We start from the raw sequence: 14,404 nt of genomic DNA on the forward strand, positions 1-14,404 counted from the left end.
GTCCATGCCTTTCAAATGGCCATAAACAGTTGAATTCGACAAATTTAACCTCTCACCGATCTCTCGTGTGGTTATTCGCCGATTTGCATCAACTAATGCCTTTATCGCATCTTTGTCAGCTTCGACCGGCCTTCCAGACCGTGGTGCATCTTCGACATCAAAATTGCCGGATCGAAATTTTGCAAACCAGTTCTGGCACTGGCGTACTGTTAACACGCCTTCTCCATACACATCCGTCAATTTTTTTCTCGCTTGGACAGCATTTTTACCTTTTCTGAAGTAAAAAAGTAAAATATGACGAAAATGCTGCTTATTGCTCTCCATATTTAAAAGGGCACCAACCAAAAACTACTGTGTAGAATTAATAGAACTTTTTCACACACAAGCCTTGCAATATCAGCTCTCAAGACATATAATGGTTATGCGGCTTAAGTGTGAAGTTGGTTTCGAAAAAACGTAATTAAGTCCTCTGACGGGAAAAAACGAAATGACTTTCCGAACAACCCAATAGTAAAGTCACAATTTTAATATTAATATACTTAAAATATATTTGAAAATATATTTGAAATTGAGAAATTCTCCAATATGGCGTCTGTAGACTTTGGACCAAAGGCGACCATATTGATTATTTCCTGCCAAGTTAAATAACTATACGTTAGTGGAATTAAAAATGATTATATACATATAACTCGAAAATAGAATCAAATAAAGTCACAATTTTAATATTAAAATGCTTAAAATATATTTGAAAGATTGAGAAATTCTCCAATATGGCGCCTGCAGACTTTGGACCAAAGGCGACCATATTGATTATTTCCTGCCAAGTTAAATAACTATACGTTAGTGGAATTAAAAATGATTATATATAACTCGAAAATAGAATCAAATAAAGTCATAATTTTAATATTAAAATGCTTAAAATATATTTGAAAGATTGAGAAATTCTCCAATATGGCGCCTGCAGACTTTGGACCAAAGGCGACCATATTGATTATTTCCTGCCAAGTTAAATAACTATACGTTAGTGGAATTAAAAATGATTATATATAACTCGAAAATAGAATCAAATAAAGTAACAATTTTAATATTAAAATGCTTAAAATATATTTGAAATTGAGAAATTCTCCAATATGGCGCCTGCAGACTTTGGACCAAAGGCGACCATATTGATTATTTCCTGCCAAGTTAAATAACTATACGTTTGTGGAATTAAAAATGATTATATATAACTCGAAAATAGAATCAAATAAAGTCATAATTTTAATATTAAAATCCTTAAAATATATTTGAAAGATTGAGAAATTCTCCAATATGGCGCCTGCAGACTTTGGACCAAAGGCGACCATATTGATTATTTCCTGCCAAGTTAAATAACTATGCGTTAGTGGAATTAAAAATGATTATATATAACTCGAAAATAGAATCAAATAAAGTAACAATTTTAATATTAAAATGCTTAAAATATATTTGAAATTGAGAAATTCTCCAATATGGCGCCTGCAGACTTTGGACCAAAGGCGGCCATATTGATTATTTCCTGCCAAGTTAAATAACTGAACGTTACTGGAATTAAAAATGATTATATATAACTCGAAAATAGAATCAAATAAAGTCACAATTTTAATATTAAAATGCTTAAAATATATTTGAAATTCTCCAATATTGCGTCTGCAGACTTTGGACCAAAGTCGGCCATCTTGGTTATTTCCTGACAGGCCGAACAACTGCACGTTACTGGAGTTAAAAATGATTATGACTCGGAAACAGGATCAAATGGGGCACGGTGTTTATGTGAATTTTTTTCCATTGTTTCTGTGTCCTCGATGAACCGTTGTAGTTGCTCTCCCACATGTCAGGATGCACCTTGTATACACTCTATTGCATATATTATCGCAGTGAGCTCAATTAGCGAGTTGTAGCTGATGCGCTAATCCGCGAGACATCTACCACGGGTAAGACGTATAGCAGGTATAATAATGAATGAGCCAACGAACCTGGTGTGTAACTTTGATTGATGTAACCTCGTCTACGGTGGACAACATTCGAAAGGTGACAAGTTCCAGCTGAGAGGAAATAGGCAGTCGTCCAGGGGATTCACTTTCGCGGTCGTAAATTTATGCAAATCGCTAGAACACGACTGTCAAACATTTCTACGTTCGCGAAACCACGCATACATTAGAGTTTCGCGTCCGAATACGCTGTAGTAACAATAACATTATGCAGATGTTATCAGAATAACGGAGAAATTGTTCTACGAGCAACTTGTCCACCACGATTATTATTATTGTCACCAAAGTGGTCTAAATTTCTTTTACACTTCATATAATCTGATTCAACTGGTTTTTTTTACATTTCTAAACTCGCTTTCCATCTTTTTATACCATTATCTTTTCGCCTATCTCTTACTGGACATTTATTGTTAAAATCCAGTAAAATAGTTACTCGTTTTGTTACGTAGCAATTTTCGCGATGTGAGAATATTCAAAGAGAAACGTGGGAACTGAACGTTCTAATTTTTTATTCAAAATTAAATTATTCGAAAATGTCAGAAAATCATAAATCGCTCACGGTTCTAAAAATAACTCTTCCAGATCCATCGAACCGTTCGAGTCTCTTTTGTACTCAGCATAATTTAATTCAATTGTTCCTTTTAAGTTTCTAATCGTTTCCAGCGTCTCGTAGTGGACGCTGAAATTTACAATTTGTAACGCAAAGTTTTACCGTGCACGAACGCCACATTTTCCTCCTATTATCGGCGAACAACGCTTTCATTGTGATCGTTGTCATTGTTCGAAATTGTCAGTAGGTTAACCTCGTAAACTGTAATTTGTAAACTAGTCGTTACGGGGAACTAGAAATGAAATGTTCTATCGGCGCACCCAGGTTACGCATTGCAAAATACCTGTCCTCGTTCAGAGACGGTAATGCAACGCCATTCATACGCGTACGTTTTTCTCTCTGAAAACGGTGACAGATTTGCGCCCGATTTAAATCGACAAGTGGTAGCTCCCGGCGCGCTCAAACCAGTTACGAATATTATTTCTGTTTTTACTTTCGTCTCTCACGAAGGCTCCCGCCAATTAATTTCTTCCCGCTCGACGTTAACTTCGAAAACACTTCTTATTCGTCTAGAGATCCCAAGGACGTCGCTTTGAACTCATAATAAAATAACAGATACTTTTTCCACTCTTCGTCTTCTTCTCTTTCGCTAAGATAGTCGAATGGTACATAGTCAGTTTGTTAAAAGCTTCCCTCAACAAATAAAACTATTAATCATCAACAAATTAAGAGAGTATTTATATTCACATAATAAGCAATTTATGACGTATTCTATTTTTTTCAAAATGGCGGCCAGTATAAGTCCTCCAACAGTGTTCCAAACGAATTTAATTTAAATCTTTTGATCTTGGTCGATTTAATTTAAAAAATTCTCTAAAGCTTCCTGGGTTGCTCAAATAAAAAAACTTATTATCTGAAATTCAATGAAATTCATATAATTCAATAATAATTCAATTTTTGAAATTCAATAATAATGAAATTCAAATTGAATTTTTTATTATCCATTATTAACACCTTTTGAGGCACTGGCTCTCAAACGTTGTATTTAAAAATGCATATATACGGCCAAGCATGCGAACCTGGCGTTCGACTTACGGCTTTAAACGTACGTTTCGCTGTTACTCGAAGAAACGAATATAACGACAGACCATTCTATTCTCACTTGGGGCAGAATCTCGCGTAAAAAATTTGCCATTGGCTCACATAAACGAACACGCTTCCGTGAGCCGTAGAAATACGTGGGTTTGGTTCCCATCATTGTGTCGGCCGGTGCATAAAACATACGAGCGACGTTCTAGGAGCATTTCTCCCGAAGATGCTCGCACCATAAATTCCGCGAGCCTTCGCTGGCCTGGATATTATTGTTTATTTTCGCGTGCCTTTTCCAAGCGCCCATCGAGCGAGGATTGCGGCAGTTTCGCTGAAAAATGATATAGAATCTTTCCGAAATTACAACATAACTAATTTATAATATCGAGTATTCTACTATTTAATTGCAAGTTATTCTTCAAACGCATAGTATTTAATTTTTAAAATATTTAAAACACAAAAAAAGAATTTGCTTCAAATTTTTCGTCCAACGTTTCTTCGTATCATCAAGTATGATATTTGAGGCAGTCCTGTTCTAGATTTTTCATGCTCAAGGTCATTTCAAGGTCACCTTATTATAAATTAATAAATACAACCTCTTAATTAAGAAATGTTTCTTGTAGAAATTTATTTCCAAGAGAATACACGCAAAATGACTACTTAAAAGTTATTTATTATTAATATAGTATTGTTTCTCTTGACGTTCGTTCGGTAAGTGAGAACTTCGCGCGGCGCCATTAGCGCTGCGCCGTTATCATAAACCGCGATCTGCGCACGCGTCGATTTCGCGCGCGATTTGAGTATAATCGTCGACTTCCGAAGTAATAACAATTATCATACCGAATCAATTAATTTTTAAACCGTGCATACAAAAACAAAGTATGAAATAACGTGGCATTAACGTCGAGAAAAAAACATTTTTATTACGCAGCAATAAAATGTCACATAAAACTGTATCTGATCGATTGAAATTATGCCCGTGTCTATTATATCGCGAACGCGATTATAGTTTCACGTTTCGTACATTTTTCATTATCGTACGTTTTTTAAAGAAACGAAAGCAGTAAACCGATACACACAATCCTTTCTAATTACAAGCGCAAACTTAACACGCCCGTTGCCTCGCGGAATCGTTCAAACTCTTTCGACATCCTTTTCTTTTTTCTAATAACGAGCCGGGAAGAAAACCTGGCAGGTCCATTCATAAACGCCAGATACGAGAGTGTTATACTTGCCGAGAAATCTAGTTCTTCTCACGAACCAGAAATTGTAAAAACAATGCGTGTAACGACGGCCGATCTCATCCGTGCTGGTGTCGTCAAATACCTGAAGAATATTTAGAAGCGAGTAGACGAGCATTCGCAGCTTCCAAATTTTTTAACAGATGCCAATAATTCTGCCATAATAGGATTCAAAAATAAGTTTCTTCTTGAAAGAAGAACTTCTGAAAAATTTAATCCCCATATAAAGAAACGTATTTTACAATAATATTTGTAAAACATTCTTTGGAACATATTATAGAAAGGAATAAACAAGAAGGTTCTAGTGTATGAAATAATGCGATGATTATAGTAAAAATAAGTCTATTATGTGCAATTTCCATCTCAATATGAAATTGTGGCGACGGTTCCCGCACTTGTCAGCAGAGGGCCATGCTCTTATCTCTCTCACAAGTGCTCGACCCATCATCTATTCTTATACAGGGTGTTCGGTCAAATCGTTCTGGAAAAATTATTTTTGGTTGCAGGGGTTAATTACAATCCTTTTTGGTGAACAGACATACCCACGAAATCCTACCCATTTTCGAGAAAAAAATTCGAGGTGGTATGAAATTTTTCGGCGAAAAAAAAATTATAAATCGTTCTGAAAAAATTATTTTTAGCTGCGAGGGTCAATTACAATCATTCTTGGTGAATAGACATACCCCCTACATCCTACCCACTTTCGAGAAAAAAATTCGAGTAGGTACTGAAAGTTTTAGACGAAATTAAAAAATTTCAAATCATATTAAAAAAATTATATTCAGTTACAGGGATCAATTAAAATCATTTTTGGCCATTACACACACCCCCGAAATCCTACGCATTTTCGAGAAAAAAAATCCTTACCGAAAATCTAATGTGAGGCCCAGAAATGCTTCCCTAAAATTTCATACATATCTTTAAACCGTCATAACTTCTGAACAGATTGGACGATTTTAATATTTCAAAAAGCAATCAACGCGTATTTTAGTGAAGAATATGTAGACATTCTAAAAATATTGGAAAAGTTGCTCCTTGACCCCATAAAATGAGAAAAACTCCATAAAAGTGGTCCAATTTTCAAACGGCCATAACTCCTACAATAGTGAATATATTTCAATGAAACTTTTTTCGGAAGTAGTGCTCATGGGTACCTATAAAAAAGTATTAAACAATTTTTCCATACAGCGCTAACCAACTTTATTAAAAATCAAAAACGAATTTTTAAGAAAAATCTTTTTCGACTAAAAAAAAAATTTCAAATCGATTTTCGATTCCGGGGGTAAATTACAATTATTTTTTATCATTAGACATACCCTCGAAATTCTATCCACTTTCGAGAAAAAAATTCGAGAGTGTATGAAATTTTTCGACAAAATTAAAAAATTCAGATCATTCTGGAAAAATTATTTTCGGTTGCTGGGGTCAATTGCAATCATTTTTGGTGAATAGACCTATCCCCGAAATCCTACCCCCATTCTAGAAAAAAATTCAGTACAGGCGGAACTTTAAACGTTAATAACTTTTTAACGAAGCGTCCATCAACAAATTAGTATTCTCGATTTTCGTCTTATTTTGACCTCTAGAGTCTCCCATTAAAATTTTCTCCTGCTATTTCGTTCACTTCTTCCCACAAACCGCCACCAGTCTCAATATAGTCTTTGATCAATTAAACAAATTTCTAGAATCGAAATAAAGTGATATTTCATCACGACTCATGATCGACAATCAAAGTGAAAAGGGTTCATAATGTACTACCGCATGTACCCACCACATAAATACCGGGTACAATTTTCGAAGCCTACCCACGTGTAGAGCCTAATTGCGCCGAGGAGGAGGTCTCCCGGCGAATTGTCTTCTTCCAAGCTTAATTGCATAGGTGTAAGTCGCGGCTTATCGTTATCTACGGAGTCATCGTCGATGTATTCGCAGACGTAATCGTCTAACGTAACGCTAACGGAAGGAACGGGATAAAAAGATTTCATTTTCTAATGAGATACAACGACGTAATTACACACCTTCGAAAGCATCCTTCTTCATGTCCGTCTCCCTGGGGTTCACCGTTGGACGTTCACATGCGGGATGGCAATTTACGAAGAAGCGCCTAGTACCTTATGCACCGAACGTACACGTCGTTACGTGAAAATTGCTGTCCCGGTGATAAATACTGAATGGCTAGTTTCACATCCTTAGGGCTCCGTCCCCCCCTCCCCCCTTCCTCCGACGCCGGGAAGTTTCCGTGCCAGAAACGAATGTTATGCTCGTCGCTGAATTTCGTGCGAATTTAATTAGGAGACAATGGGACGGTTCGCGTGTAGTTACTTTCGTCGGGCGTGTAATTGGAAGAAATCAACGTTCTACGCAAGACTAATCTACGGCTGTGGGCCCGTCGGCTGAAATTGGCCCGTGGAAACAATCGCTGTTCGCACAGAAGGGCAGAGGCGAACAGTTGAAGTGGAAATAACAACTAATAACGCGTTTGCGCCGGGTACGCGACGTTAATGGATATTCATAAGCGTTGCTGTTTGTTTATGATAACCCTGGAATTAAAATTTTCAACGGGAAACGACCGGAAGCTCGACTTCTAGGTCAGCCATTTTCAACCTCTTCGGATTCTCGTGACCCCTTACGAGTTTCATTCGTAGTATAATTACTGTTTGTTGGTATAAATAATAATAGAAACACGAAATATTTAATAAAATATAATAGTATAATAAAACTCGAATCGTTGCAGAAAAACAATAATTCTTAAGAAAGAGCACGTGTTTCAATATTCAATTAAAAATATTTTACCTTTCTTGCACAAAGACACTGCAGAATGAGATTCAATTATACTCAATTTCGCGTTACTTTCATTTTCGTTGGCATTAATTTGGATCGTGTCAAAGAAGACGGTAGAAAACAATTATGCTTTCACTGATGACTTTCGGAATCAGCGTCCAAACGCAGGCAGCGAGTTCTGCTTAGACAGCGCCAGTCATTGTTAGACGTACAAAAAGTCTGGCAAAGACATTATGGCCTAAAACGATAGAACAATGCGACGGGAGGAAACACTTACGTTGGTTTAGAAAGGAAAACGCAAATAATTGTGCCAGACTACTTTACTTCAACAGGTTGCAACGTTTAAGGAGATCCTCTACTACAGACGCCCAAAGAAATTTATTCCATTTCTGCGCATTCTTACGTAGTTTAAACTGTTTTTCATTCGGTTCTTTTCGTCGACGAAGCAGACAACGTATTTATTCAGTATATTAATACTTTCTCGCAGGAATAAATACAGCAATGCTTGAATAACTGCGAGTCATTTTTGGTAGACATTACTACTATCGAGAAGGGACATAGTGCAAAGATGAAACTTTTTTATTTTCGTTTTTTTCTTAATGAAACTTTTACCTATGTATTTGCGAGAGTTTTCTGATTAAAATAACACCAAACACGGTATAATTTGCTTTTAATGTGCGTCTAATACAGTAAAAAGTCATGTTAAATACGATTAAATACGCAAATAACTAAAACTTGATAAATATATTAGTAAAGGTCTCATTAACAAAAAGTAGAAATTAAATGTGTTTCACGTTGTGTTATTTTTATTTATAGCGTCGTAGCTCGGCCAGTGTCTTTCTGAGAACTGAAAATGAATCCTGCTTTTATCTGCGAGACTTCGGTGTCATGTTTCTCACAGTGTTTCTTTGAAATATCTATAAATAGCTTACGCAAAGTTTGATATCGTCGATTTAAATGTGGGTTCCAATTTCCCTCGAGCAGATATTTCGTTCGCGTGCAGGACGACGTGTCGTTGCTCCTCGAGCCTCTGCACGGCGAACTGCAGAGGGTTATTCCAACCCCACGTGCGCCATTACGAGGCGATTTTCAGTTTCCACGGCGACAAGTGTCGTCACATTCACTGTCACGGCCATAAAACTCGTGACTTCACGCTAACGCGTATCTTTAAGGAATTACTTTTACTTCTTAGTGACATTAAGTCACTTTTATTGCCGTGACAGTGAATGTGACGACATTTGTCATCCCGGTAACTGAAAGTCGCGTCGTCATCGCACGTAGAAGTTTTTTCAACAAAAAACAAACAGAAAATTTGCCCCACTCCGCGGTGATCTAACAGTATAGCTACCAGGTTAAGAGCCACTATTGTTTAACAGATTGATTTCGACATCAAACCTCTCCAATCGATCACGGAAACGAAACATTGTTTTTAGACAATTGGAAACTAGCCACAATTTGTCATATAACTTATTTCTATTTATTTTAATTATACGTTAAGTATGTGAATTTCTTTTTTTTTATCAGGTTACCTGCCCATACCAAATCCCTCAAATTGTCCATGAAAACGATACTTTGTTTTTAGACAATTGGAAACTAGCCACAATTTGTCATATAACTTATTTCTATTTATTTTAGTTATACGTTAAATGTGTGAATTTCTTTTTTCTTATCAGATTAACTGCCATACCAAACCCCTCAAATTGTCCACGAACACAAAACTTTCAAAAAAACTACAATTTCTCATAGAAATTATTCGTACAGTCTCGTTAAAATTCAACAGTCCTATTTAGATTTATTTTCTTCGATATCTAATCTTGAAAATTAATTTTTTTACGTTCTCAGTGAAGTCACGTAACTGTGACGCGACAGTGAACGTGTTAAAAAATTCTTTCAAACCGCTAAGGGTTGATCGATAGAATAGGAAGCGATAAAAAGAATTCGAATTCTGATTTCAGTCACGCAGAGTCTCGATCGCGGTGAATATCAATGGTTTGCATATAGATCGTCGAACGGAATACGAAACGAACCGATCGTGCCGTTCATCGCCGATGCGAGTACGGTAAAGATGTTACGCCAAATATTTGCAGAATCATCGGTTCGGTCGGCCCGCGACGAACCTGTTGCAAGTTTGAACGGTAATGATGATTTACTAACAGTAATAGTTCTGTGTTTGCACTCGACCGATTACGGCCATTTCTCATCCGACCAACGATTTCTGTATTACTATTGCGCACCTGTCGTCTGTCGTCGTCGCTATCTTTCTCCGTCGCGCCATACGTACCGCGACTTACCTTTCTCACCCTTCGCCGATCAATCAGTCGCTTGAATTTTCTTTGCCTCGCTCCGGAGCCGCGCGCTATCATTTGCCTCGGCCACTTTCCCTCGTTCTTTCTCTTGCTTTCGATCTCCTTCCACGTCTACACACGCGACCAACAAACCGTTCGTTTGCTGATAAAAAAAAAACCGGCAACCTTGGTACAGAACTTTCCCGGTATTCGTTCGGAACAGCCGTGTCAAACTTCATTTTTGCCCAACGCCCGTAGGCACCGTTGGCCATCGTTTAACGCTTCGCCAATCGCGCGCTTTTTGCACGCTGCACGCAGAAACAACATGGCGTCGCCTCAGACTTCTGTAAGTCCTGGAATTCCGGGGGATCAACGCGTCGACCAAAACTTTGATTCTAGACAATTGTGAACTGCTTAAAATTTGACTTGGGGCATATTTTGTTAATTAAAATTCAAAATAGTAATAAATATGTGTTCATAACCTCTTAATAATGTGAAATCTTTGAAATAGTAACCATCTTGAATCATGGAATTTCTTGAAATATGAAATTATAATTAGCTCCTGATAAATATAAAAGTATTTAGTAATATAGTTATATAAAATTGAACACTTGTTTTTGTAATAATTGTTTTTGCTTAATGCAATAGTTCATAAAATGAGTTTTTTTTTTTAAATGCAAGCAGGGAATTTTAAAACATACGTTTAGCAGATAAGTTATCTTATATTTCGTCTAGAGAAACAAAGTTAATTCATGAGACCAAACATGAGACATTTACGAGACCAAAACTTTGATTCTAGACAATTGTGAACTGCTTGAAATGTGACTTGATGCGTATTTTGTTAACTAAAATTCAAAATGGTAATAAATATGTGTTCATAACCCCTTAATAACGTGAAATCTTTGAAATAGTAACCATCTTGAATCATAGAATTTCTTGAAATATGAAATTATAATTAGCTCCTGATGAATATAAAAGTATTTAGTAATATAGTTATATAAAATTGAACACTTGTTTTTGTAATAATTGTTTTTGCTTAATGCAATAGTTCATAAAATGAGTTTTTTTTTTTAAATGCAAGCAGGGAATTTTAAAACATACGTTTATCAGATAAGTTATCTTATATTTCGTCTAGAGAGACAAAATTAATTAATAACAAAAGTACTTAAGCATCCTAATACCAGCAAGACGTAAATAAGAGAATAAAAATGTACCCATCGTCAATCAGCAAAAGCTGTTGAGTTCATGCTTGATCAAAGTTCGCTAACATTATCATGCATTATGTCGACATTCTAAAATGGAACAGGAAATCCGCCTGATAAATGTTGCAAAGCCAAAGGTCGCAACGAAAATTTCCGTTTTCTTTCTATTTTTATCCAGTTTCATAATTCGAATAAGAATAAAAAATGAAAAAAAATTCAAACAATTTACATTTTTCGATCGAGTTTCGCTATTTTTGAAAGGGCTAAGATAGCGAAATGCTTGTTAGTGAAATTCTATCGTGTATAATGAGTATATTGTTTATTTTGTATTATATAACCGTAACGAGTACTACTGTAATACAAAATAATGCACGGCCAATTTATCCAACGTGACTGAAAGTTTCTTCTCGACGGTGGCTCGCATCTATGTGCACATTTTTCTAATAAGAATCCCGTCATGTTGGTTATATAATCATGTAATTGTACAGTTTCTATCATTCGCGCCATCACTTCGAAACGTATTTATTAGTTCTATTTCCGTTCCACTGTATTACGAAATTATATTCATCGTCGTTAAGGTTTCCACTTCGTTTATAATTTTTCATTGGTTACCTCGTAGATTACATAGATTATCTGTAACTACTGTTATATAAACGTCAGTAAATGGAAGTTTTTATTGTTACACTATTCGATCAATCATTTCTAATTAGGTGTATCCGTAAATATATGTTTCGTTAACTAATTGTCGACCGGAGAAATTCTCCAGATCTAAATGTCACGCATAACTTCATTCGTGCATGCTACATAAAAAATATGAAAAATAAAAGAAGCTCTTTAAAATTCTCTCTAATAATATTGGAAATTACATTGTGAATTAAATACTAATAATAAGTATAGAATTCCTATATATTTCCAAAACACCCTGTACATCGCGATAGCAGTGGTTCCAGACGCTTTTATTGTCACAGCAATCGTAGGGCGTCGAAACACCCCATCATGGGGCAATAAACCATCGAAACCCGACTGGGCCCATAAACAAGATAGCAGGCAAAACAGAGGCACAGGGTAAGGCAATTCATCAGCTGCGTCCCCCCCAAAGGTGCACAACAACGCTTGGGGTAATCTAAATCCTAATTGTCACGGGGTGGATTAGTCCGAAACCAAACGACAAAAAAATCCCAATAGTAATTTCAGGGCACAAGGATGGTAAATAACAATAACTACGGGTCGATCCTCGGCCATGCCAAATCTTTATTCGCGTCTTTGCTATTGACTACCAGATGGCCTCGACTAGAAGGGAGGACCTGGGTTTACCGTTACTCTCAGCGTTAGTGCAGCCATTGCCTGGAACTGCGGAATGCAAATCGCTTGTACCATTTTCGATACCGGTAGTTGTTCCATCAATCCCTCATCGTTCCTCCTTGCCCAGCGTATTCGCCGCGCGCGCGAAGAACTCATCGCAGTAACGATTCTTAAAATGAACTCCAGACGCCATTCGTGACGGGGGAAGTTACTCAGAGTTAATTTAAAAAGAAACAGAAATTATAGTGTTACTAATAAATGAAATGTGTGCTATTTAAAATTAAATTAAATTATTTCCATTCGTTTAATTGCAATGCCACAAAAAATACTTCTTGAAAACCAGTTTCTGAACAGATTCTGATGAAGATACTGCTGTTATACAGCAATGATTCGTAAAATGAACCCCAGACAAGAAAACTTCTTAGATTATACTTCCCACGGAATGATTAATCTCTAGATTAATTGTAACTAATAAATCATTTTTTTTTATCACGATGTGGATTTTTTTTTGTAAAAGCAATTGCTCTATCACTCGTTTAGGTAAAAGACTAGGCGCGTAAAATGAAGAAATCTCGAGTTTCTAACAACGAGAATGAAAGCAATTGGCTCGTTTGACGATATTTAAAATAAATATTAACACGAGAGACACACAGTGGAAACGTTTTATTATCGTAGGAAATTTCAAGTTATCCACTTGTTATACTTCGCTTTTAACGACGCCGTTTGTACCGCGATTCTGTTCCAGTAATTTTATTGTGTTTAGCGTAGGAGTCTCCTTTATGCAAATTCACGGGCGCAGGTGTACCCATTTGGTATCTCGTATACCTGTTGTAGAATCTTTTCTGCGAAACAGGTGCTATTCGCAGGAAGATTGCATACAATTGAACTGAATTTTTACGAACGGTGATAAGTTTTCCGACGAATAGAGAGAAATGGGGGATTAATTTAAATTCATGTTGTAGACAACGAACAAATAGAGTTTTACAGAGTTAAGAATCACTTGCGTTTGTATTTGTTCAAAGCAAATAAGTCCTTTAACAATTGAACAAGTGTACATTGGACATTGATCAAGTGATTCTTAATGCAAGAAACACTTTGGATTCATATTATAATTCGAGTCTATTTTTAATAAATATTTATGTATGGAAATTTTGTATAATGTCAATAAATATAAATACGTCAGGTGAGACATATAATCCTTGGATTTTAATGTAATTCTTATTTTATCTATTTCTTAGTATCACCTATATTTATAGTAAAAACTTGATGAAAACGTTCAGAATGTTTACTACAACTCGTTAAACAAATTCAGATGTTATAAGAGTCCATAAATATCGATGACTGAAAATTTCAATAATTGCATAATTACCTGTTGCATAAATGTTTTAGAATGAAAATCTCCCATCCTATCAGTAGTTGACGCAATCAGTATAATTCTTATCGTATTTACTTACTCGAATAAACTTAATACTTTGGAATTTGTTGACACTGGGATATTTTCAAAGGAAGAACTGTTTTATTTCTCGTTTCAATTATGTCTTCTATAGGTTTTGCACTCCAAATTCACCCTTTTGCAAACTCTGAAAAATCGTTTTCTTAAGCTTTGATCAAGATTGCGTGTTTCGAAGCAAAAGAATCGATTTACAGAAATTTGAATTTCGAGTGCAAAACCTGCATTAATATTTCTACTATATCAGGTATTACTGATACTTTATCGAGACAATGAGCTAATCTATTATCAACGATGTGCCCACAGGCACTCACCGAACACAATGCACTAATCGATCGAGTACTCATAGCACAGACGATCGTCTGTGCTCATAGATGCCAATAGCGCACGATAAGCAATTTTATCGAGTGCCTATAAGCGCCAACAGCAGTTTAATTCTTTCCAGCTGAATCATATCAATGGCTTTTGCGATAAATTAATTTCGTAACTTGTTTT

At 36.0% G+C, this 14,404-nt stretch overlaps 1 protein-coding gene across 4 annotated transcripts in view; it reads right to left on the minus strand.

Moving 5' to 3' along the window:
• The window catches only part of LOC122400862 (cerebellar degeneration-related protein 2), a 111,492-nt gene that overhangs the window by 23,600 nt on the left and 73,488 nt on the right, over positions 1-14,404 (minus strand). Inside the window, exon 1 of one of the 4 annotated variants that reach the window (XM_043402587.1) lies at positions 6,908-6,944. The exons of the other annotated variants lie outside the window; for them this stretch is intronic. Coding sequence (XP_043258522.1) covers positions 6,908-6,929 — 22 coding nt within the window. The 5' untranslated portion in view covers positions 6,930-6,944. Of the gene's footprint in view, positions 1-6,907; positions 6,945-14,404 lie in introns of those variants that run through there. 4 annotated transcript variants of the gene reach the window in all.

This window comes from Colletes gigas, unplaced genomic scaffold (genome assembly GCF_013123115.1).
Source record: "Colletes gigas isolate AHSC1104 unplaced genomic scaffold, ASM1312311v1 Colletes_gigas_Sc00020, whole genome shotgun sequence".
In the NCBI taxonomy this organism is placed as follows: domain Eukaryota; kingdom Metazoa; phylum Arthropoda; class Insecta; order Hymenoptera; family Colletidae; genus Colletes; species Colletes gigas.